We start from the raw sequence: 24,777 nt of genomic DNA, 5'->3' as shown, positions 1-24,777 counted from the left end.
CCTCAGATGGAGGAAGTGGATGAAGGAGTTCTCTAGGGTCTCTTTTATAAGGGCACTAACCCCATTCATGAGGGCTCCACCTTCATGACCCAGTCATCCCCAAAGGCCCCACCTCCAAATACCATCACATTGCAGGTTAGATTTCAACATATGAATTTGGGGGGTTGGGAAGGAATGCAAACATTTATTTACTTATTTTTCATTTTAAACAAGAAGTTTATTTAAACAACAAGATGCTTGACTTGAAGGGAAAACTATCTAGGATTCATTTCTTTTAGAATAATTTATCCCTACTTAAAGACAGATTGCCCTACATGTAACAGCTACATACAAAAAAGTTATTAAATTGTCCTTGGTTTTACAGTGATAAATGAAAAACATTAAGATTCTCCAATCAAACAAGGTATGCAAGAATTTTTATGTTGTTCTTTTTTTGTTAAACAGTGAGAGCAAAATAACTTACTGGAATATAAAGATAAGAGCGGATGAGCATGCCACTAATGGAGAAAAGGTGGTATCTTCACAGGACCAGTATTTTTCCGCATTCCATCTCCATTTGATGTCGATCAAAACATACCATTGGCCATTTAGTTAAAAAAAAAAAGCAATATGCTTGCGCACATGCACCAGTTACTTTATTTACAATAAAGGAATGGGGAAGGGGAAAATGAAAGAATAGAGAAACTATACTGTAGTAGTCAGGATGTGGTGGAACCAAATTGCAGTTTTCTAATTGAGAATGTCTTCTCGGTCTGGAGGAACAGAATTCTGGAGTAAAGTAGCAGGTTCCCTTTTTAGTAGACACCTCCTGTCTGCTGCTGGAACACATCAATTATATCTTCATCCTCCATTTCCAACTCTGCAGGCGTGTCTGTTTCATTGATTGGTTGCCCGTCAAATTGGAATTTGATCTGCCTCATTGACAAACCCTGTCGTTCACACTAGGCTTTCATTAGTTTACCAAGTGGTATATGCCTCTTAATCTTAAACTGCACCACAGAACCATCCTGCCCCGCCACCTTCAAATTAATATGATCGTTTTTCTCAGTCTTGACTCCTTCCTTGGGCTTTTCGTCGGCCATGGCGAGCGCCGGAGTCTCCTCAGCTGTCACTTCACAAAAGAGGTACCAGCTCCGCACCGAAGGAGCACACAGGCAGCACCAGAAGCGGCAGAAGAAGGAGGTGGCAGCGGTGGAGGAGGGGAATGCAAACATTTAGTCAAAGCAATTAGCTAGGACTTCCAGTATGATATTTAAAAAAGGAGTGGTGAGAGGTGACATCTTTGCCTTGTTCCTGATCTTAGCAGGAAAGCTTCTAGTTTCTCACCGTTAGGTATGGTGTTAGTTGTAGACTTTTTGTAGATGTTCTTTATCAAGATGAGGAAATTTCCACTATTCCCAGTTTGCTGTAGTCACGTTATTTTAATATTTATATACCATTACCATTAACAAAAGCCCTCTGAACACAGTTTAGGATTGCTTGGTGTAGGTGTTTGCCTTTAGGATGTACAGCCAAAATATCATGTTTTAAAGTCTCTTGAAATAATTCCTCTCCTTGTGGTTATTTACCAACTACCTATATAGGTAATTTTTTGTTTCAGCTTGTTTTTTATTTTTAGGGATAGTGTTCTTTTGATTTAATTTTATTTCCAAATTATGTAAAATTTTACATGAATCCTCAGTCAAAACTAGGCATGGGATGCTAGGCATGGGAGACTTCTATTACAAGCTGGGTGTCCAGATTATCGACGTGTGCCTGGCCCTGAAGCACCGGAATGGAGGTCTGATAACTCTGGAGGAACTACATCAACAGGTGTTAAAAGGAAGGGGCAAATTCGCCCAGGATGTCAGCCAAGACAACCTGATAAGGGCCATGAAGAAACTAAAGGCACTTGGCACTGGCCTCGGCAACATCCCTGTGGGCGACACTTACCTCATTCAGTCTGTTCCAGCTGAGCTCAATATGGATCACATTGTGGTGCTGCAGCTGGAAGAGAAAAATGGCTACGTGATTGTCAGTGACATCAAAGCCAGTCTTAAATGGGAGATGGAGCAAGCGCAGCAAGGGCTGGAACACCTGCTGAAGGAAGGGCTGGCTTGGCTGGACCTGCAGGCCCCAGGGGAGGCCCACTACTGGCTGCCAGCTCTCTTCACTGACCTCTACTCCCAAGAGATTATAGCTGAGGAGGCCAGAGAAGCTGTCCCCTGATTGGGAATGTGGAAGGGGGCACAGCAGCAGGCAGGGAGAAGAAGGAGGAGCTGGTGGTGAATAAAACCTAGACTTTGTTTTTAAAAAGAACCAAAAAAAGAAAGAAAATATTTTTAAATAGACATACCTAAAATGTAATTATTCCTAAAGAGTTCATCTAAAAACTCTTATCTCATTTACCTCTATTTCATCACTTATGACAATATCATCATACCGAGTTGATTTTTCTTCTCTTTTTTTTTAAAAATTGAAGTATAGTTGATTTACAATGTTGTGTTAGTTTCTGGTATACAGAAAAGTGATTCAGATATAGATATATATATATATATATATATATATATATATATATATACACACACACACATATATATATATACATATATATATGTGTGTGTGTGTATATATATATATATATATATATATATATATATGACTTTTCAGATTCTTTTCCATTATAGCTTACTACAAAATATTGAATATAGTTCCCTGTGCTATACAGTAGGACCTTGTTTCTCTATTTTATATATAGTAGTTTGTATCTGCTAATCCCAAGCTCCTAACTTATCCCTTCCCACCCCTTTTCCCTTTGGTTACCTTAAGTTTGTTTTCTATGTCTGTGAGTCTGTTTCTGTTTTGTAAATAAGTTCATTTGTATCATTTTTTTTAGATTCCACATATAAGTGATATCATATGATATTTACCTTTCTCTGTCTGAGTTACTTCACTTAGTATGATAATCTCTAGGTCCATCCATGTTGCTGCAAGTGGCATTATTTCATTCTGTTTTATGGCTGAGTAATATTCTATTGTGTATATATATACCACATCTTCTTTATCCATTCATCAATTGATGGACATTTAGGTTGCTCCCATGTCTTGGCTATTGTAAGCTGTGCTGCCATGAAAATTGAGGTGCATGTATCTTTTTGAATTAGTTTTCTCCAGATATATACCCAGGAGTGGGATTGCTGGGTCATATGGTAGCTCTATTTATACTTTTTTAAGGAACCTCCATACTGTTTTCCATAGGGCTGTACCAATTTACATTGTCACCTTTGGTGTAGGAGGGTTCCCTTTTCTCCACACCCTCTCCAGCATTTATTATCTGTAGACTTTTTGATGATGGCCATTCTGACTGTTGTGAGGTGATACCTCATTGAAGTTTTGATTTGCATTTCTCTAATAATTAGCAATATTGTACATCTTTTCATGTGCCTGTTGGCCATCTGTATGTCTTCTTTGGAGAAATGTCTATTTAGGTATTCTGCCTATTTTTTTTTTTTTTAATAAATTTATTTTTATTTATTTATTTTTGGCTGCACTGGGTCTTCGTTGCTGTGTGCGGGCTTTCTCTAGTTGTGGAGAGCGGGGGTTGCTCAGCAGTTGTGGAGCAGGGGCTTAGCTGCTCCGCAGCATGTGGGATCTTCCCGGACCAGGGCTCGAACCCGTGTCCCCCGCATTGGCAGGCAAATTCTTAACCATTGCGCCACCAGGGAAGTCTCCTGCCTATTTTTTAATTGAGTTGTTTATTTTTTTGTTGTTGTTGAGTTATATGAGCTGTTTATATGGTTTGGATATTAAGCCCTTGTCAGTTGCATCATTTGCAAATATTTTCTCCCAGTCTGTAGGTAGTCTTTTCATTTTGCCACGTTAATTTTTATTGTCAACCAATTTTGCAACAGAATAATAAGATTTTATTTGACTTCTAGTAAACCTAGGTACAAGAAAAGTATTATACTTAATGCTGATGACTCTAAAGACATGTCTATATTAATTAACTCAATAAGCTTTAACTAACTTTAATACCAGATATTAATTTAATACTGAATATTTCCCAGGTCACGTGAACCTGAAGTTCATTCCGGTTAGTTTGTTTTATATTTCTGAGAATTTATTTAAGTGCTTAATTTCCTTTAAGTCAGTTAAATAGAGCTCATTTAGAAATTAATTTTGGTAAGACCATCCAAACATAAAGACATATTTATAATGCACACATAGATAGATAGACAAAGCCAAAGATCTCATAGCTTCATTTTAAAACTTAGTTATGAATCAGGTATTATAATATAAAACTCAATAGTTTATAAATAACAGTTGGAATAGGTTAAATTCCCCCTCAGTCTCAGGAATTGGAGGTGGTCTAGATAAGACTAAGATGAGTTCCTGAGAGCCCTAATAGACCATTTACATCTCAGAGGCACAGGGAGAGAAAAGCAAGTTCCTCCTAGAAGTCTTGTTTCTTTAGGGTCAGAATTCTGAAGAGATGTTTCAACAAGCTGGAAAAATCAGTTTTGGATTGTCAAATGAACCTCACCTTGGGCATTTTTCTCCAGTCTAAAAAATATTGTGGCCATGTGGTGTTACAAAGAATTATCTTTTGGGCTTTAGTCTTGAAACCAGAACTAAAGGTTGTCCAATTTTATAGGAACCATCCTAAAGGGATATTTTTAGGAAATGAACACTTCTTCCCCATGCTTGTCAAATAGAATAGTGCACCTTCTTTAACACAAGTAAACACTCACACACACACACACACACATGCACACACAAGATAAAACCAAACCAATTCCAAAAGGCTCACTCTTATACAATAGCATAAAAGCTTATACGTAAGGAATTTCATCTCTTTTTCCTTCCCTTTTACAAAACAGTTCTAGTTGACAGATGGTGTTATAATTTAGAGAACCATTAAGGGCCATTGTTCTCCAGATTTTAAGGAGTACTGAGGTTAAGTAGTGTTACAATAAAATACCATTTTTTTCATTTTCATAAGTAAAAATTTCCCATTTCTGCAAATACACTCTAGGGGACTGCAAGATGGAACAGAAAAAAACTCTGGTTACCCAACTATTATTTGTTCAAGGCTGGTGTTGTCAAATATCAAGCAAACAAACAGACCAATGCAAAGTAGTTTATCAGGGTCACAGGTCCCTAATACAAAAGGGAAAATCCCGACCAATGCCTCGCCAAAGATGAAGCCAAATGCAATAGGGAAGAATACCCTGATGTTGTCACACACAAGCTCCACTACTTACCAGAGACGTCTCAATCAGCCAATGCCTTGTTTCTTTCACCACAAAATCAAAAGTGCTGTGGGCCAATGACACCCTGTTAGCAGCAAACGCTCGGGGCAGGTCCTGAGACAAGGGTGCTCAGGCAACTGCTGGGCAGGATCCCAAGAGCCACCACTGGCCAGGGGTTGATGTGCCATGGTCGAGATGCCTTCATGGTCACCAAAACTGTTACCGAACCGAACTTGGTCCACTTGCCCAACAAGCAGCAAAGCCAGTCTACTGACACGGGGATGTGAAGGAAAGTGCACTGTTAATTGTAGGGTGCCAAGCAAGGGAATGGGCAACAAGCTTCAGATCCACTCTAATTTGGTCTTTGAGTTAGGGTTTTTTTAAGGGGAAGAACAAAGAGGCTGGGATTAATCACTGTCTTATAATGTTTCTGTGACATTTCTTACTCATTTTTTGGAAGTCAGGATATCTCTGGTTTACAATTCTCTGGCCAGATGGTTCATGGCTCTGGGGTCTGTGAGCTCATCTGGCCCTGGAGAAACAACGTTAATGATGACATCTATGAGAGCAATTTTAGTCATTAGCCATGTTATTGACAACAGCAATTTTAGTCATCTGACTCTGGTTGATTAGTGTTCAGTTAGCACAGGATTGAGGGCAGAGGGGACAAGAAAGGGAATAAAGTTTTGGATAGAGAGATTAATCATAAACTCAGTAAAGGAACTTGGTTTCAGGGGGACTCAGTTTCATCTTTCCATTGTTACTCTTATATATAGAAAAATTCATATGTAGATGTATTTATAGCCTTTCCCCTTAAACAAAACAGGTCCTACTATACATACTCTTTTACACCTTGCTTTTTTTCACTTGACAGTATATCCTGGTGATCACTCATAGCTATATGCAGAGTTCTTTCCCGTTAAAACTGTACTGCTTCTTACAGTATTTGTCTTTCTCTGTCTGACTTAGTTCACTTAGCATAATACACTCCAATGCCATCCATGTTGCTGCAAATGGCAAAACTTCATTCCATTGTATATATAGGGCTGAGCACTATTCCGTTGTATATATACCACATCTTCTTTATCCATTCATCTGTGATGGACACTTAGGTTGCCTCCATATCTTGGCAATCGTAAATAATGCTGCTATGAACATTGGGGTGCATGTATCTTTTTGAATTAGTGTTTTTGTTTTTGTTTGATTTTTCGATATATACCCAGGAGTGGAAATTCTGGGTCATATGGTAGTTCTATTTTTAGTTTTTTGAGAAACCTCCACACTGTTTTCCATAGTAACTGCCCCAATTTACATCCCCACCAACAGTGAATGAGGGTTCCCTTTTCTCCACATCCTCACCAACATTTGTTATTTGTGTTCTTTTTGATGATAGCCGTTCTGACAGGTGTGAGGTGATATCTCATTGCAGTTTTGATTTGCATTCCCTGATGATTAGCAATGTTGAGCATATTTTCATGTGCCTGTTGGCCATCTGCATTTCCTCTTTGGAAACATGTCTATCCATTTCTTCTGCCTATTTTTAAATCAGGTTGTTTGTTTTTTGATGTTGAGTTGTATGAGCTGTTTACATATGTTGAATATTAGCCCCTTATTGGTCATATAATTTGCAAATATTTTCTCCCATTCAGTATGTTGTCATTTTGTTTTGTTTATGGTTTCCTTTGCTGTGCAAAAGCTTTTAAGTTTAAGTAGGTCCCATTTGCTTATTTTTGGTTTTATTTCCTTATTGCTCCTTATTGCTTTAGGAGACAAATCCAAAAGAATATTGCTACGATTTATGTCAAAGAGTGTTCTGCCTGTGTTTTCCTCTAGGAGGTTTATGGTTTTCAGTTTTAATTTAGGTATTTAATCCATTTTGAGTTTATTTTTGTATATGGTCTTAGAGAATGCTCTAATTTCATTCCTTTACAGGTATCTGTACAGTTTTCCAGAGCACCATTTATTAAAGAGACTGTCTTTTCTCCATTGCATATTCTTGCCTCCTTTGTTGTAGATTAATTGACCATGAATGCATGGGTTTATTTCTGGGCTCTCTATTCTGTTCCATTGATCTATGTGTCTGTTTTTGTGCCAGTACCGTGCTGTTTTGATTACTGTAGCTTTGAAGCATAGTCTGAAGTCAGGGAGCATAATTCCTTCAGCTCTGTTCTTGTTTCTCAAGATTGTTTTGGCTATTCAGGATCTGTATGATATCGCTTATATGTGGAATCTAAAAAATACAACAAACTAGTGAATATAACAAAAAAGAAACAGACTCACAGATATGGAGAACAAACTGGTGGTTACCAGTGGGGAGAGGGAAGGGGGGAGGGGCAATATAGGGATAGGGGATTAAGAGGTACAAACTATTATGTATAAAATAATCTACAAGTATATATTGTACAATATGGAGACTATAGCCAATATTTTATAATAACTATAAATAAAGTATAACCTTTAAAAATTGTGAATCACTATATTATACACCTGTAACTTACATAATATTGTATATTAACTCTACTTCAATTAAGGTACTGTTTCTGATGAAAACTTATTAAAATTGTAAGGTTGTACCCTATTTATTCCCCTATTGATAGGCATTTATGTTTTTTCCATTACTTTGCTGTTATAAAACTGTTAAAATGAATAGCCTTGAGCATATGCCATTTCATTTTTTTGCCAGTATATTTTTGTGATAGATTCTTAGAATGGGATTCCTGAATCAAGAGGTAAATGCATATTTTTTTACTCTGTACTCATTAAACAACAGCTCCCCTCTTCTTCCCTGCAGCCCCTGGTAACCACAGGGATACAAAGTTTTTTCAAAAACTGCAAAACAGAAACCCAAAACGGATGGGTATCTTTATCCTTATATCTGTGTCTCTGAGTTTTCAGAATAATATCAAGATAATTTTTCAATAGACAAGCTTTCTTGAATTACAGTTTATTAATCTGATTTTGTTTTAATTTTAATTTTTTTCTCTGAATCACAAGAGTTTAGGTTCTCATAGAAATTTTGAAAATAAAGATACAAGATAAAAATAAGAATCATGCAATTCCACCAACAGAAGATAACCAGTAACCATTTCAATATGCTTCATTCATTTTCCAGATTTTTCTTCTTCACTCTTCTGCTTGTTCCAGAGACAGCCCCATGTAAGCATGTGTGTAGTGGGTATATGCATATAGATATGTTTATATATGGCTCTCTCTCTGTTGTATGATCTGTAAGTATAAAGGCAGTATTATACTGTAAATTTCTGCTTTTTAAAGTATTTTAAAATGACCATTAAATATTCTTCAAAAACACTCTATATTAGAATGAATGCATATTCTACCATATGAAAATTTCATAATTTAACTACCTTTTAATTGTTGTATATTTAGGTTGTTTCTAGGTTTGTGCTCTTTGTTAAGGAACAACTTTGTGTATAAATCTTGTCTGAGGAGTTTATTTTCTTAGAGCTATTCCTAGAAATGGGTTGCTGGGTTAGAGGGTGTGCTGGTCTGTATCAGGATTCACTGCTCTATTATTTGTGGTCTCAAAAGCTGGAGCATGTGCATAGATTCACATGCTCCACTGTATGTATAGAGTTATTTTATCTTCTAATCATAGAAGAGCACCCACTTCGATCACCTAGAAGAAATCATTTTACTCACCAAATATTGTAGCAACCTTTTGTCATAGACCAGGATGAAAACTGAAGATGTAGTTAGACTGAGACCAACACTAGGACACAGTTAACTGATATGCTTAACTCATCCTTAGGAAGTGAGATGATTTGGCTCCATTCACATTGTGTCATTTCCCCTCATCTCTCAGCACATTCAACGGAGGCACCTCTGGACTAGACTTATAATATAGGTTATTTTAAATATGTTAATTAAGGAGAGAGTAGGTCATTAGTATATTTGGTGATGGTCTCAATGCTCCAATTATTTAACATATTTGGGAACAAATTATTCTGCATAAATGAGCTTTGCAGATGATTGAGGATAACCAGTTAAAGCAGTAGTTTGGGGTACAAAAGTTCCAATATTGAGAACAGATTTCCTGACTTCTTAATTATAATGGACCCATCAGTATAAATGAGTTTTCCTCCATGCATAGTGATTGGGAACTCCCTGAAAGCAAAAGTCTTTCTCCCTAAACCAGAAGAGGATCTCAGGCACAAAGCCTTGCAGAGGTGAGACAGACACAGCAGCATCTTCGCATTTGAAGGAGGGCAGTGCGAGGTATGGACTCTTCATCAACCAGATTAACACATTTAAAAAAAATGTATTTATTTTCGGCTGTTTTGGGTCTGCGTTGCTGCGCACGGGCTTTCTCTAGCTGTGGCGAGTGGGGTCTACTCTCCGTTGCGGTGCGGGGGCTTTCTCTAGTTGCGGCGAGCGGGGGCTACTCTTTGTTGCGGTGCGCGGGCTTCTCATTGCGGTGGCTTCTCTTGTTGCGGAGCACGGGCTCTAGGCACGCAGGCTTCAGTAGTTGTGGCACGCAGGCTCAGTAGTTGTGGCTCGCGGGCTCTAGAGCACAGGCTCAGTAGTTGTGGCGCATGGGCTTAGTTGCTCCACGGCATGCGGGATCTTCCCGGACCAGGGATCGAACCCGTGTCCACTGCATTGGCAGGAGGATTCTTAACCACTGTGCCACCAGGGAAGTCCCCGGATTAATACATTATTGACACTAAATTGCTTTTCTGATTCATAAAAAAAAAGTCTCCCTAGATTTATGTGGGATATTTTATCCCCTGTTGCCCATGGAGACCTTCAGAAGAAAGAAAATGGTTTTTACCCCATGTTTTGGAGAGTCTGAAACCCATAATCTGTTTGGACAAGCCTTAATTGGATACCTGTTTTGTGCCAGGCAAGCCAGTGCTGGGCGTTCAAGAGGAGAGATCTAGGTCTTGCCTTGAGGAGCTCACTCCTGTGGGGAGAGAGTAACCTGAGTGTGGCACACGGATGCCCTGATGCCGCAGGTTTTCATAGGAGGCAGACAGGGGTTTGGCACCATGTAGAAATGAATTTGAGTCTGGGTTCCCCTGCTTCTTGGTTCTTAGCTTCTCTGAGCCTCAGTTTCTTCCTGTGCATATGGGGACACCAGGGGTCTGAGGTTGTGATAAGATCATGCACCTGATGCCCTCAGCACACTGTAGCAGGTGAGATGTGACGTCCACTTAGGTGCCAGTATCTTTAGGAGGGCTTGGCAGTGGGGATGGGGAGGGGTCTAGGGTTCCACTCTCAGAAGTAGTTATGACTAATTGGGTAGGGTAGCACCAGGGACAAAGGGAGACAGATGTGTGCCACGACTGTCATCTCTTTTTGATACTGAGCACCTGCTGTGTACCTCTTCCCGGCCTCACAAGGTCCCTCAGAGGCCTTGTTGCCCTCGACCAGATGAAGGGCCTGAGGAGGGGAGGGATTGGAGTGGGGGGCTTGCTCAGACGCAGCTGCAGCTTCACTCCCCTTTCCCACCCCTGTTGCGCTGTCTTTTACCAGAACTCACTCTGTGACGTTGAGCAAGTCTTTGCCCCCCTCGGGAGAGCTGGTTTCAGGGGAATCAGGGACGCCAGGCTTCCCACATTTAAAGTTTTAAAGAGGGTTCCAGTCCTTCCCTCTCCCCCAAGTCTCCTCCCGTCGGACGCCCAGGTGAGCTCTGGGAGCTGCCCGCAGGTAATGATAATACCGAGTACCTCGCATTTACTCCGCGACCCGACCTGTGCTCAACTCCTTTCCTCCGTAATTCTCCGCAATCCCCAATCCGAGACATCCCGGGGCCGGATTCGCCCCCGTGGGCCCGGCCCCCTTTCGGTGATCAAGATGCAGAGGTCCCGACGGCCTCCCAGCACCGCCCCACGTGCCGCCCCTGGCGGCTCCGCCCGGCCCGCGAGAGAGTGAGACCGGGGGCGGGGCCGCGCGGGGCGTCGGGGAGGGGGTTCGGCCGGCTCGGTGACTACACTGGCCCGCCAGACCGCCCCACTCCTGCCGCCCTCCGATGGGTCCACTGCCTTTGTGCCCGCCAGTAGGGCTGTCGCTGCTGCTGCTACTGGGACCCGGACTCGGGCTCAGCTCAGGTGAGTGAGGGATGGGCCCCCTCCAAGGACCCAGGAGTTCCCGGGGCTCCTCCAGTCCTCCCCAGGGTGCCAGGAGCCCTGCCTCCCCAGCCTTCCCGGGGGGACCCAGGAGCCCTACAACCCCCAGCCCTCCTTTCTGTGGTCCGCCCACACGTTGCTTCCCAGCTTCCTGGGAGCCCTGTCCCCCACCCCCGTCCTCCCCTACAGCCCCCTCCTTCACTGCTTCCAGGGACCCAGAACTAGCCCAGTGCTTACCCAGGGCCTCAGTGCTCTCCCCCAAAACCTCTCCACTCACTGGCACCCTCTCCAGTGACCAGACCTCCCCATCCACCTGGCCTGGTGTCCTGTGAACTGAGCCTTCACTCCGCCTATCCCTGGGGTCTGCAGTAGGACCACCAGGGGGACACGAGAGGCTGAAAGGAGCAAGAGAAGAAGCGGCCCAGCACTACCTGGGGTTGGGGAAGAACGCAATGTCCCCTTCTCAACCACCCCTGGACGTCACCCTTGGCTAGGTCCCCTTGGCATATTACCCACAGGGACATATGTGGACGCCACAAGCACAGAGACACACAAGCACAGAACGCCCCCAGCCTCATCTGGGCACTCAGGTGCTGGGCTCACGGACAGGCTCATACACAGACACAGGCAAAGACACCCCGAGGGAAACGCACACACCCACACACCCGCACTCAAGGATACCGAGACAGCCCCTTATGGACACACATACAGAGAGAAGCACACACACACAAACACACACACACCCTCAGGCCCACAGGAAGCCTGGACAGCCTTGGCACTCCCAGCAGAGGCTGTTGTGGGCAGACACAGCAAACAGCCCCCAGAATGACCTGCCCCACCTAAGCTGGCACGGAGGGAGTGTTTGCCTTGGTTACATATCGAGTGCTGGGCGTCCACCCATGCCTGGTTCTCCCTAGGGCTGAGTCCAGGACCCTGAGATGCCAGAGTGGGGGTCAGGTCAGGGTGGGGGGACCTCTGGGGACAGCTTTGGGGTGTGGGTTTGGAACTGGGGTCCTGTCAGATGTGCTTTTTTTTTTTTTTTCCAAGTTTTTATTCTATTTTATTTATTTTTGGCTGTGCCACATGGCACGTGGGATCTTAGTTCCCTGACCAGGGATGGAACCCACGCCCCTGCAATGGCAGCGCAGAGTCTTAACCACTGGACCGCCAGGGAAGTCCCCAGATGTGCTTACACTGGGAGTGTTCCATGGGGCTTGGTGGATCCAGGGGTCAAGGAAGCTTTTCTGAAAACCCACTGCATGCCAGGGGATCCGAGGCTGCCTGCGGCAGAGATCTGTCCAGGCTGAAGGGTCACGCCCATGAGCAGACAGTGGCACAGCGTGACAAGGGCCCCTGTGGTCACATGGGGGAGAAGCAGATTCTAGAAGGAGGTGATGGGTGAGCTGGGTGAGGATGGGGTGAGGGCATTTGCAGCGCGGGGTGTATGTGACAGGCAGTTTAACTGGAGGAACAGGACATGATGAGTGGGGTCCATGTGGGGCACGTTGAGAGAGGGCGCTGGAGCGAGGGGAGGGTCAGCTCCTGCAGGGCCCCTGATCAGTGAGGACCCTGAGCTTTACCTGGAGGGGGACGGGAGCCTGGGGAGGTTTCAGGCAGAGGTGTGGGCAACTGGGAGCAGCGCTCAGGAAGTCCTGTGAGAGCGAGGACGGGTCATTCAGAGAGGAAGGCAAAGCTTTTAACTCTAAACTCGTTTTTACATTTTGTTTCTATTTAACTTATCTCCAGTCCCCTACATGAATATGCTCCTTTTCCCACTGAGAAAAAGACAAAATTGAGGGAATTCTCTGGTGGTCCAGTGGTTAGGACTCCGAGTTTCCACTGCTGGGGGCACCAGTTTTATCCCTGTTCAGGGAACCAAGATCCCACAAGCCACGTGGCACAGCCAAAAAAAAAAAAAAAATTGAATTTTGGTTTGGACTCTTCAAAAAAGTCAGCATGATAAATTCTTGTTCTAGATAAAAAGACATGATGATTAAAGGCAATGCAAAAATCTCCTCTGGATCCTCAGTCCTGGAGCAGTGGGCAGAGAGCGGGCTCCCAGGAATCAGGCCGGCCTGGGCACGAGTTTCTGCTCAGCAGCTCACCAGCTCTAAGACCTGGGATGGGTCCTTTTGCTTCTCGTAGCCTCAGTCTCCCCATCTGTAAATGGGAGAATAGCCACCCACGAGACAAGGAAGTTGACAACAGATGTCGCCTATAAATTGGGGAGCACAGTGCCTGGTGCAGGGCGAGGGCCCAGTGATAGCATCTCCTTACTGTGGCTCTGATTGTGTTTTTTGACTAAACGCCAGAGTGGACTCATGGCCCTCACCAGAAGAAGGAGTGGCTCTGGGATTCTCTGATGCCCAGCTCACAGCAGGTTTGGAGGTCCCTTACCCCGAGCAGTGGACCCCTTGATGCCCCTCAGCTCTGTCACCCTGGCAGGGCTCCCTCCTCTGCTGCTATTGGGCAAGGAGGAAGGAGCACTGGATTGGGAGTCAGAAGCCCCCAGTCAGGTCAGGTTCTTGTGGGCTGTGTGACTTTAGGGTTGTCCTTTCCACCTGGGCCTCCTCTTTCTTCCATGTGAGATGCAGGGGTTCCTGTCGCACCAGCTATGTACTGCTATGTGTCACAGCCACACGGGGGATCCAGAAAAATGGCTGGGATGTGGCCACAGGGCCTCCCCATGTGGGAGGAAGCTGTGCCGGGCAGTGAAAATAAGAGATGCAAAAAAAAAAAAAAAAAAAGAGAGATGCAAAGGGCCCTGAGCCAGAGTCTGGAGGGCAGGGGTGGGGGCAGTGGAGACCCAGGGAGAGGGAAGCCCCCGCAGAGGAGCCCGCCTTGATGGCAGGGACTCTGTTCAGCTCATTTCTGATGTCCAGTGCCCAGCACAGGCAACTGGACAGACATTTGATGCACGACTTGCAATCTGACTCTGTCTGGAGTTGATAAGGGCAAAGGATTGGGAATCAGGGCATTCCAGGAAGAGGGAACAGCCTGTGCAAAGGCCCAGAGGTGGGAGTTTTTTCAGATGCTGTGGCTCTGTGACCTGTTTTCTCCTTCATGGCTGCCTTGAAGATATTGATAACAGTAGTTAGAGCTCATTGTGTGCCGGGTGCTTTACATGCATGATCTCATTCCGTTCTTGGGAGTGAGATCCCTTTATTCCCCTGTTTTACAAATGAGGAAACCAAGGCACAGAGAGGTTGAGCTGTCCAAGGTCACACAGCTAGGAATAAGAAGCAGGATTCAAACTGAGATAGTCATCCAGGCCCTTTTCAGGCTGGTGCCCTTCCCCAGGGCCAGGGCAGCCCCCACCTGCCGCCTCTAACCTTTGTCTCCCCCTACCCACCCCAGCTTCCCAGAGGTCACATGTGCACCGACGTGGGCTTATAGAACTGGCAGGGACTGTGCACTGTGCTGGCACCCGCACCGCCATGGCCTACATGAACTACGGCTGCTATTGTGGCCTGGGTGGCCATGGCCAGCCCAGGGATGCCATTGACTGGTGAGTGCACGCTGGGGCCAGAAGATCCCACCCCCTGGGGTCGTTAAGGAAATATTTCCTATGAGGAAATACCTAAAAACGAGGTTGGGGTTTGGACTAGGAAGATCCCAGCATGCGATACTACTTGCAGGCAGAGGGCCTCCTGGGCAACACGGCCAATGAGGCCAAACTGTGGTGCCAGCTGCCCCCCAGTCTGGCCATGGAGTGATTGATTATGTTAGCTGAAAAAAATTGCACATCATTGATCAGACTTATTATGCATCAGAACTGTTCTGAGAACCCCTTTGAGTCCTCACAAAACCCCATTTCAGAGATAAGGAAAGTGAGGCAGAGAGATCAACTTGCCTGGGGCCACATAGAGAGTGAGGGGTGGGGCCTGGGATTTGAACCCAGGCAGCCTGGCTAGATTCACACCCCCGATCACTGCCCTCTGCTGCTGTGTGAGAAGGGCCTGTTCTGTGCGAGGCTGTGGACTTGGATCTTGCCACGACTTCCTCTCATTTGCCCTCAGGGCCACGGTCGTCCGCGCGGAGGCAGGTACGATGGTGATCCTCGTTTTACAGATGAGGTCCCTGAGGCTTAAAGAGACGCAGCCACTCACCATTTCCACTTAGTGCTGGTGAGGGGCGGGGACGTGGAATGTGACTGTCTCTTCCGGAGCTCGGAGGATGTAGCTGCCACTGACACGTCTTTATCCAGCCTCGCCCCTTGGAGGCTCCTGCCGTGGGCCCTGCCCTCCCTCCCACACTCTGGTTGTTTAGTTCCTGCACATCTTTCCAGGTGCAGCCCAGGCCTCACCTCCTCTAGGAAGCCTTCCCTGCAGCCCACCTGGGCCTGGCACTTCTCTGGCTCCCAGAAGCCCCTCTCCTTACCCCACATCCCAGCACTTCTCGCCACACACGTGGCATCTGGTGGCTTGTCTGCCTCTCCCGGCCAGACTGGGAACTCCTTGAGGGCAGAGTGGAATCTGGCTGACCTCTCCCTGCCAGACCCTACTGAGGGCTCAGCGCAGGGTGGGGCTGCTGGCTGGATGGAAGCAAGAGCAGTGGATGATTGCATGATGGATGAGTTTACAGACACTGGTGGGTGTTTCTCAGGGAATTTGTATGTTATTATTATGATTACTATTGCTTTCGAGGTGCTCTTACGTGGCAGGCTGGACATCGGTGACATTGTGGGGAGCAGGACAGAAAGGGCCCCGCCCTCACAGAGGTCTGGTCAGGGAGGACAGCTGCTAGTCAGTCTTCTCCCTAATTAGGGTCTCATCATAAACCCGCCCGGAGGGAAGGAACCTGGGCTTAGGAGAGGGTGTGATCAGGAGACTGTCAGAGCCTGGGGAGATGTGGGATCTGGATGGCATCCTAGGGGTGGGGGTGGGTACTTGGGCTGAGACCTAGAGCAGGAAGAGTGGGCATGAAGTTCTCCCAGGCAGGGGGCAGAGTGTGGGCAAAGTCAGGAGGTGGGGAGGGTGTGGCTCGCTCCAGGAACAGAGAAGAGACCACTGTGGCCGGAGCTCGGAGAGTCAGAGAGTGAGGCAGGCAGGGGCCAGGCTCGAGTGTGGCAGAGGGATGGAGGCAGCGCAGGACAGACTGGGGTTGATGGAATTATTTCCCAGGATGGGGATTCTCAGGGAGAAGGCTTGGACCAGGAGATGCTGTCCCCCTGTGGGTCCTCACTCGCCCGTAGTCCTGGAGGATGGCCAAGAGAGCATCCCTGCCTTCACCCACCTGCCGGTCTGCCTGTCTGCCACCCACAGGTGCTGTCATTCCCACGACTGCTGCTACAAACGTGCCGAGGATGCTGGCTGCAGTCCCAAGATGGGGCGCTATTCCTGGCAGTGTGTCAATCAGCACATCCTGTGTGGTGAGTTCCCAGCATCAGACCCAGTAGCAACCACTGGCTGGAGCATAGAGGGACTTCCAAGTATAGGCAGGGCCCATCTCTCCCCATCTGCCCCAGTCTCCACCATGCCCTATTGTCTGCCTGACATTGAGGCCAAGTGTCAATTACTATAGTTCATTTCTCCTGTGCTGTTGATTTTGTTATGGAAAAGGAATATTTCTATCCGACCCAGGAAAACAGAAGGTAGGTCAAAAGGCTGAATGCTTCAAGAAAAATGGGAATGGTGAGCCCATTTATTTGTCAAAATGAAGAGTACACCTGGGTCTGATGTATCCCCTTTGCTTCGCTCGTTAGCACTGCCTGCCCCAGGGGACGTCTGAGTTTGCAAACCCTGGCCTCTGGTCAACAGCTTAGTCCATGATTCAGATTCTGTGACGTTGCCAAGCCCTGATCTCTCAGGGCCTCAGTTTCCTCATTGGTAAACTGGGGGCGGAAATCAAGCCGGCCTATTATAAGGATGAAGTGACAGTGTCACTGTGCTTCATGCCTAGTAGATGTCATTAAATGTCTGGTGAAGAAATGACCCAACACAGAACCTCCGGTGAAGATGACCAGGCACTATTTCACTGAGCACAGGATTTGGGGAAGGACAAGAAGACAGTTCTGTGTAACCCTGAACCCCCCAAGAGAAAGTAATTTCTCTTTCAATTTTCTTTTAATCCCTCTAATTTTGTGAAATTAGGAGAAAGTCTCAGTTTGGTGTTACGTTAGCTAAAACATCCCTGGGTCACTTGCTGGTCCTTTTTAACCAAGAGAGTAGGTTTCTGGCTTATAACGTTATTCAAAAACCGTTCTATTCCTAAATTTAATTCTGGCCTTAAAAAAATTCTTCTTTATCTATCTATCTGTTTATCTATCTGTCTATCTATCATCTATCTTTAACCACAAGCAGCGTGTATCTAATGAGGATAATTGTAATGTAATCTGATATCACTGTACATTTTACATGACCGGCCACTTCTTTTTTTTTAAACTATTGTTAACTTGCTCCACATCATTTTTTAAATTAATTAATTAATTAACTTATTTATGGCTGCGTTGGGTCTCCGTTGCTGCACTTTCTCTAGTTGCGGCGAGCGGGGGCTACTCTTCGTTGTGGTGCGCAGGCTTCTCATTGCAGTGGCTTCTCTTGTTGCAGAGCACGGGCTCTAGGCGCGCGGGCTTCAGTAGTTGTGGCTCGCGGGCTCTAGAGCGCAGGCCCAGTAGTTGTGGCGCACGGGCTTAGTTGCTCTGCAGCACGTGCGATCTTCCTGGGCCAGGGCTTGAACCCGTGTCCCCTGCATTGGCAGGCAGATTCTTAACCACTGTGCCACCAGGGAAGCCCAGTCTTGGTACTCTTGTTGAAAATCACTTGGCTCTTAGATCAGTGATGTCTCTGAGCCTGTTTCCTTACCTGGAAGATGGGTGTTGCAAAGATGAAAAAAGGTTTATAACGTGATAACCAAATTGGATGGAAGTTGTTACTTTCTTCCCTACCCTCTTCTCCATCCCTCATCCTTATCTGAACCTCTCTCTGACCCCCAGCTACCTCCACCTGAGAGAACTGAGGATCTGGTGTGATTCTCCACTAAAACCCCAGCTTCTGCAGACTGGTTCTCCTCTAGAGGGAAGGAGGCTATCCTAAGGGTTACGTAGAAGGATGTTCTTAGATATGCATGGATTCTCAGCTGTATCTTCTGAGTCTGAATTAGGAGTTGGCACAGAGCAAAACTGAATTAATATGGAGACATAACATCAAGGACTGAAAATGCCCCAGACATCATCTCATCCAACCCTCTCACTTAGAATTGGGGAAAATGAAGCCCAGGAAAAGAAGTGACTTGCTTAACATGGTGGTGATAAGCCCACTTCTGGGCATATTCCCTGTCCCCAGACTGCCCCCTTCCACTGTGGGTGGAGAGGAGAAGTGGGCCTTGAATGGGAAATGTGTTAAAGACCTTTCTCTTCTTCCTTCAATCTGCATGTTCTGCTTGCCCCTAACCATGTAAAAATGATGTTTGTAAAATATTTATTGGTGTGTCTGCTGGTGGAGTCTGTGACTGTTTACAGAGCTGCCCTCCCTGAACCAAACGAAGAGAACCAAAATATCTATTATGCATTTTTTTTTTTTTTTTTGCTTAAAATAGTCTTATTCTGTTTGGAGACATTCTGAACATAGTTGTTTGCTTAATTACAGGTGTGGCCCATTTTCCATTTATGGGCCTGACAAATATATTTTTTTTTAAATGTTAAGCATATAATAATATTTACTGGCAGGCCTTTATTTTAAACTTAACCCTTGGGAGCTAGGTTTCCTCTTCAGTTTTTATTATTCTTGAATAATATGAAGCTGTTGGGCTCCTGAGGTCATGGGCAGTGAGACCCAGCCTTGCTTTTGAAAGGATCTTTCTTGCTCAGGGAAAAGGGTGGGAGCACAAAGGAGGCATAGGCATTGGGTCAGCTCTGTGGCCTTGGACAAGTTACTAAATCCCTCTGAGCCTCACTTTCCTCATCTGTAAAATGGGAATAATAAAACTCTGGTGCTGGGTTTGTATAAGAATCAGAAACAATGTATGGCTTTTCTGTATTCTCCCAAAAATTATTATTGAGAATCTACTCTGTGCCAGGCTCCCTGCTAGGTTTTGGGCAAAACAGAGAAGCAAGGCTCTGTGGTCTAAAAAGAGGAGAGCAGTAAATAGCGTCCATGCCAATTGTTTTTACAAGTGCTGTGTCGGAAGAGAAAGCAGTGAAGTATTATACAAACTACAACATAGATGAACCTTGAAAACATGAAGCTCAGTAAAAAAAAGCCAGACACAGAAGGTCACCCATTGTATGATTCCATGTATATGAAATGTCCAGACTAGGCAAATCCACAGATGACAGAAGACATATTTGTGGTTACCAGGGACTCTGGAGAGTGGACTCTGGAGAGTGGAGAGACTTAATAAATATGGGGTTTCTTTTGGGCTGATAAAAATGTTTTGGAACTAGATAGAGGGGATGGTGGCAGAACATTGTGAATGTACTAAATACCACTGACTTGTCACTTTAAAGTGGTAAACTTTGTTATGGGAATTTTGCCTCAGTAAAAATGTATCCTCACCCCAGAATGCTCAGGGGTCAGAGGAGGTCTCACTGACAAGATGCCATTGAAGCAGAGACTTGGGGAATGAAGGAGCCGTGGGAAGAGGTGGTGGGAACAGCCAGTGCAAAGGCCCTGAGGTAGGGATGAATGTCTGGGTGGTTTGAGGAGCACAAGGAGGAGGGTGAGGCTGGAGCAGAGCCACCCAGGGAGAGAGTAGTAGGTGATAATAGAATGATGAGGGCCAGATCCCCCAAGGCATTGGAGGCTTTCCTCTGAGGGAGATGGAGAGCCAGGGAGGGTTTTGAGCAGAGGAGGGACATGATCTGATCTGCATTTTAACCGTACTGCATTTTTGGCTGCTGCATGGAACATATGCTGGAGGGAACAAGGGTGGAAGCCAGGCACCTGTATGAAGCTGTCCCAGGGATCTGGGTGAGAGGTGGCTTGGGCAGGTGGTGGCAGTGGAGGTGGTGGAAGGGGGGGCTTCTGGACATGTTTGGCTGGAAGGTGGAGCTGGGGGACTTGCTCGTGGATGGGGGAGGGAAGGGGAACTGGCTGGAGTGTTCATGCGAGTCACCCTGTCTTTAGACAGCTGTCCTCCGGTTGCAACCCTGGAGCTTCAATGGCTCTTTCCTCAGAAGTCCCTACCCCACCAGGTCACGTTGCTCCAAGGGTGTGCGTGTCTCTGTTGTGCAGCGGCCCATGGAAATTTTACAGGCAGAAGGGCTGACTCCTGCACCAGCTGGTTCATTTACCAATTTTTACATATTATTTGTATCTGTCTGTCCATCTGTCCATCTATCTGTCCATCCATTCATCCACATGCTTTTTCTGATTCAAACCTAATCCAATTTTGTTGTGAAAAATTAAAACATTCCAGAAACACTGTAATGTAGCAAGTTACACTCCATCCACCAGAGTTAACTAACTTCTGTTAAGTTTGGCATCTTTTCCTCCAGATTTGTGCACGTGTAAACAAACAAACAATAGCAAAGATCAGATCACACTACGTATATTTTTTTCACTTAATATAGTGTCTTGGACATCTTGGATCACCTGGGTCAGCCTCATTCTTTTAAAGCCAGACAATCACCTATGGCAGAGTGTCTCCACCTTGACACTTTGGACATTTGGGGCTGGACAGTTCTCCGGTGAGGGGGCCGTCCTGGGCATTGTAGAGTTTAGCGGCGTCCCTGGCCTCTACCAACCAGATGCCAGTAGCACCCCCCATCCCCCACGTGACAACCAAAGATGTCTCCGGACACCGCCAAATGCCCCCGGGGGGCCCAGCTGAGAATGGCCAGTGACACGAATGCACTTTATTTTGCAGAGACCATGGCTGTCCCTAAGTCTTTGTGCACTTGTGAGAGGGTTTTGTAGCATGGAGTCCTAGGACTGTTGGGTCAAATGGTGTATCTGAGGTGCCCTTAGAATTTATATGTAGAAAGGACTGGAGGGCAGCCTGAAAGGGGGTTAGAGAACTTGTCCTGGAGGGGTATTTACTCGGCAAGAGCATTTAAAAAATGTAAATGGTGTTTATTGTAGAGGCTGGGGAGGGGCTAAAGGGAGACCTGGTAGAGATTAGGGAGGAGCAAGGCCACCAAAGTCCCCACAGGCCACCTCCTTTCGGCCCTGAGTGGTATAGATATTTTAAGTCTAGCAAATAATGTAAACTAAACTTTGAAATAGCTGCCCTTCAAATTTGGTTAATTGAGATCTCTTTTTCCACAATGAAAGCACCGTATGGCTCAAAGTAGAAGAGTTTCAAATTACAAACTGTAAAAGTTTGGTGGGAAATAAAACTCCCATTGACACTACCCAGATATCCATTTGATTAACCTTCTGGTGGTGGTGGTGTTGTTTTGTCTTTTTTGAGTGCATAATACATAAAAAACATAGCAGTGTGTTTTGTACCCCTTATTTTCCTCTTAAGTATAAGCTGTTTCCCATGTCATTAAAACTCTATTAAAAGAATAGATATATGTATAACTGAGTCACTTGCTGTACACCTGAAACTAACAAAATCAACTAACTAACTAAACTAACTAAATCAACTATACTCCAATATAAAATAAAAATTTTAAAAAAAGCTCTAATGAACAATCCTCTGTTACAAACTTGAATTTGTAAGGGTGGGCGAGTGCCCCGAGTTGACACCCTACTCCCTTCCTGCAGTCAAGCCAGGAGGCCTGGGGCCGGGCAGAGCTGAGTTGGGGCCCAGTCCCCACACCCCTTCCTGGATATTTCCTCTGTAAGGTTGGGGTGCCAATGGCACTGCCCTGAGAGGACTGGGTGAGACGGGGACCATAGAGCCAGCCCTTTGCCCAGTGCCTGGCTCTGCATAACTGCACGGTTAACGCCAGCTCCCATCATCCTGACTTTTTCTGTTGTTATCCATTTACTGAATTATAACCAAGGCAGTTTTTTTTTTCTGGGCTGCGCCGCGCCGCGTGGCTTGCGATCTTAGTTCCCTGACCAGGGATCAAACCCGGGCCCCCTGCATTGGGAGCCTAGTGTCTTACTCACTGGACCACCAGGGAAGTAAGTCCCTGGGAAGCTTAATAAATGAATTTCAGGGAGAAAGATTTTCCCTTTCAGTCCTTTAATTTTTCCAGTTAGGCAAGGAGGAAGTATCAATTGCACGATAGTCTGACTGCTAGAGAGGGTAAACCTCTCCTACACTTGCTAATCTCCCTCTTTTTTTAAACCAAGACACTCCAATTTGGGGGCTCACAGCTTTCAGGTGGGCAACAGCATTTAACTAGACTTTTATAGTAGGACTTTATCTTCATTGGTTTTTGTTGTTGTTTTTGCTTTCTTTGTTTTTTAGTCAGTTTCTTATATTTGTGGTATAAGATTTTGGTTTTCCATTTATGTCAGTGATAGAATTTATTTAATGCAATTTAATACCATTTAATATAATTAAATCAAAATTTATTTAATAATTGACTTACTGTTAGAAATAAAGGGGATTTAAAGCTAGCATGTTGAAGCTGCCATGGGTCTGAGTTTGGGAAACCCTGTGTGCAGTCATGCAGATAAACACCTTTAATCAACTCAGCTCATTACAGAGGGTCCCGGGTCCCCTGCCTCCTGCTTGACATTCCCCACCCCTCCCCCACTCATTGCTCTGTCCCCTCCTGGTGCTGCCAAGCTCTCCGAGTGTTGCCCTGAGAGAAGCTGATGAATTTTCTGAGTCTCATGCTTCACCTTGCTAGGATCTCCATGGAACTTGTGCATTTTAAGAGGGGATCTTTAAAGATTAGCTGACAGCTTAAGGAGGTCAGCTGCAGCTCATAAGCACCTGCTGTATGCCCTGCATTTTACTGACTTGGTCCCTTTTCATTCTCCCAACAGCCCTTAGAAGTAGGTACTTTTAGTATCCTCATGTGGCCCCTGTGGAAACAGCCTGGGAAGGATGAAGTGATGTGTCCAAAGGAACTATATCCATGGCTGAGCTGGCTACCTCCAAAGTTCATGCTTCACTGTGCCTCTGGAAGAAACTGGGAAAGATTTAATAGTGGGTGGTTTTTTTCCCCCCATTTGGTGGATAATTAAAAACCCACAGTCAAAGGCAGATGACAAATCCATAGCTGTTATACCTTCTAGATTAATAAGATACAACTTGAAGATCACAAAATCTTTCCAACCCAAAGGAATGACTCTCTAGCAGTGGAATTCCCAAGGCAGAAGGAGATTTATCTTTGGGTGGCAACCTTTGCGTCTCTGTATAAGGTAGGCCCAGGATGGAAGGAAGAGATGGAATATACGATTGTTATCTAAAACAAACTATTTACTTATACAGTATCATGTCATGTGCATATAATGACATTTTACCTCTTCTTTCCCAATTTGGATACCTTTTATTTCTTTTTCTTGTCTGATTGCTGTGGCTAGGACTTCCAATACTATGTTGAATAGAAGTGGCAAGAGTGGGCATCCTTGTCATGTTCCAGATTTCAGAGGGAAGTCTTTTAGCTTTTCACCATTGAGTATTATGTTGGCTGTGGGAACAAACTGTTTTCTTGAAGGAGCATCTGAAAGAGACCTGGAGAGAAAAGGCGGAGAAATGCAGGTAGAACCAACATTGATGGAGTACACGCGTAGGGCCAAGCCCCTGCCGGGCACTTTACATAGGCTTTCTCACCCATGCTTCCCAATAAACCTGCAAAGTGGATAGTGCCCCCATCTACATGAGGACTTGGCTCAGAAAGCTTGGGTAAGACCACACAGCTAGGAACTAGCAGAGAAGGCATTCCAAAAAAAAAAAAAAAAGCCTGGATGGTTCCCAGGCACCTACTGCTTATCTAAATGGATCCTTAAATGCACTAGTGTAATACTGATGCAGAAGAGAAGCTAAAGGGGCATATGGACTTTGGACTTCCTCTCTGAAAACACTCCCCTGGCAACTTCAATTTCCTTTTCTGTAAAATGGGCTGAACATCACCTCCCTCGGGAGTTATGACAAGAGAGATCACGTGGTGAACTATCAAAGTGTCACCCAGATACAATTTATGCCCTTCCTTGTCCCCAGCTTTACTGGCTTCCCTTGCATTTATCTTCAAGTCTCTGCAAGTCCCTGCTCTAACCTCAGTTTTCCCACTTCTTCCAGGACCAGTGGAGGACAAATGCCAAGAACTCATGTGCAAGTGTGACCGGGAGATTGCTTACTGTTTAGCCAACACTGAGTACACCTTCAAGTACCTCCTTTACCCCCGTTTCTTGTGTGGGAAGGACTCACCCAAGTGTGACTGACTAGCCTGACTTGAAATGTCTTTTTTGCACAAGGAAATAAAACTTCTTTTTGCAGATCAACAGCCTTATTCAGTTCTTTGCAGGAGGAAGCTGGGGCCAATTGTTAAAGCTGAAACCCTTGTGTTTGCTTTCACTCCTGTTCCGGAACTTGGGGCTGGAGCCAGTTTCGTTTCCAGCTTGGTTAATGTCAAAAGTCCCATGCCTATTTCATAAAACCACAACTGT

The 24,777-nt window shown here is 45.3% G+C and overlaps 3 protein-coding genes and 1 pseudogene across 4 annotated transcripts in view; 2 read left to right on the top strand and 2 right to left on the bottom strand.

The window, feature by feature from the left end:
* Positions 1–749: 749 nt before the first annotated feature.
* Positions 750–1,150, bottom strand: LOC118881449 (annotated as a pseudogene).
* A 548-nt stretch (positions 1,151–1,698) lies between these two features.
* LOC118881730 (vacuolar-sorting protein SNF8-like) lies at positions 1,699–2,208 on the top strand. The gene has a single exon (XM_036826904.1). It carries the CDS (start codon positions 1,699–1,701, stop codon positions 2,206–2,208), a length of 510 nt encoding a protein of 169 aa, XP_036682799.1.
* An 8,977-nt stretch (positions 2,209–11,185) lies between these two features.
* Positions 11,186–24,563, top strand: PLA2G10 (phospholipase A2 group X). The gene is made up of 4 exons (XM_036825923.1): positions 11,186–11,302; positions 14,678–14,828; positions 16,585–16,691; positions 24,410–24,563. The coding sequence occupies exons 1-4, from the start codon at positions 11,224–11,226 to the stop codon at positions 24,550–24,552; spliced, it is 480 nt and encodes a 159-aa protein (XP_036681818.1). The 5' UTR covers positions 11,186–11,223; the 3' UTR covers positions 24,553–24,563.
* The window catches only part of BFAR (bifunctional apoptosis regulator), a 32,544-nt gene continuing 30,680 nt past the window's right edge, over positions 22,914–24,777 (bottom strand). Inside the window, exons 8-9 of one of the 2 annotated variants that reach the window (XM_036825920.1) lie at positions 23,658–23,845; positions 22,914–23,290 (exon numbers count right to left, since the gene is read on the bottom strand). In XM_036825920.1, the coding sequence (XP_036681815.1) occupies positions 23,743–23,845 (103 nt within the window). In that variant the 3' untranslated portion in view covers positions 22,914–23,290; positions 23,658–23,742. Of the gene's footprint in view, positions 23,291–23,657; positions 23,846–24,777 lie in introns of those variants that run through there. The other variant, XM_036825919.1, reaches the window with a different exon arrangement.

The sequence above is a fragment of the Balaenoptera musculus genome, chromosome 15 (genome assembly GCF_009873245.2).
Source record: "Balaenoptera musculus isolate JJ_BM4_2016_0621 chromosome 15, mBalMus1.pri.v3, whole genome shotgun sequence".
In the NCBI taxonomy this organism is placed as follows: Eukaryota; Metazoa; Chordata; class Mammalia; order Artiodactyla; family Balaenopteridae; genus Balaenoptera; species Balaenoptera musculus.
The sequence above is the reverse complement of the archived record's forward strand: the minus strand, read 5'-3'. Positions and strand labels throughout refer to the sequence as shown.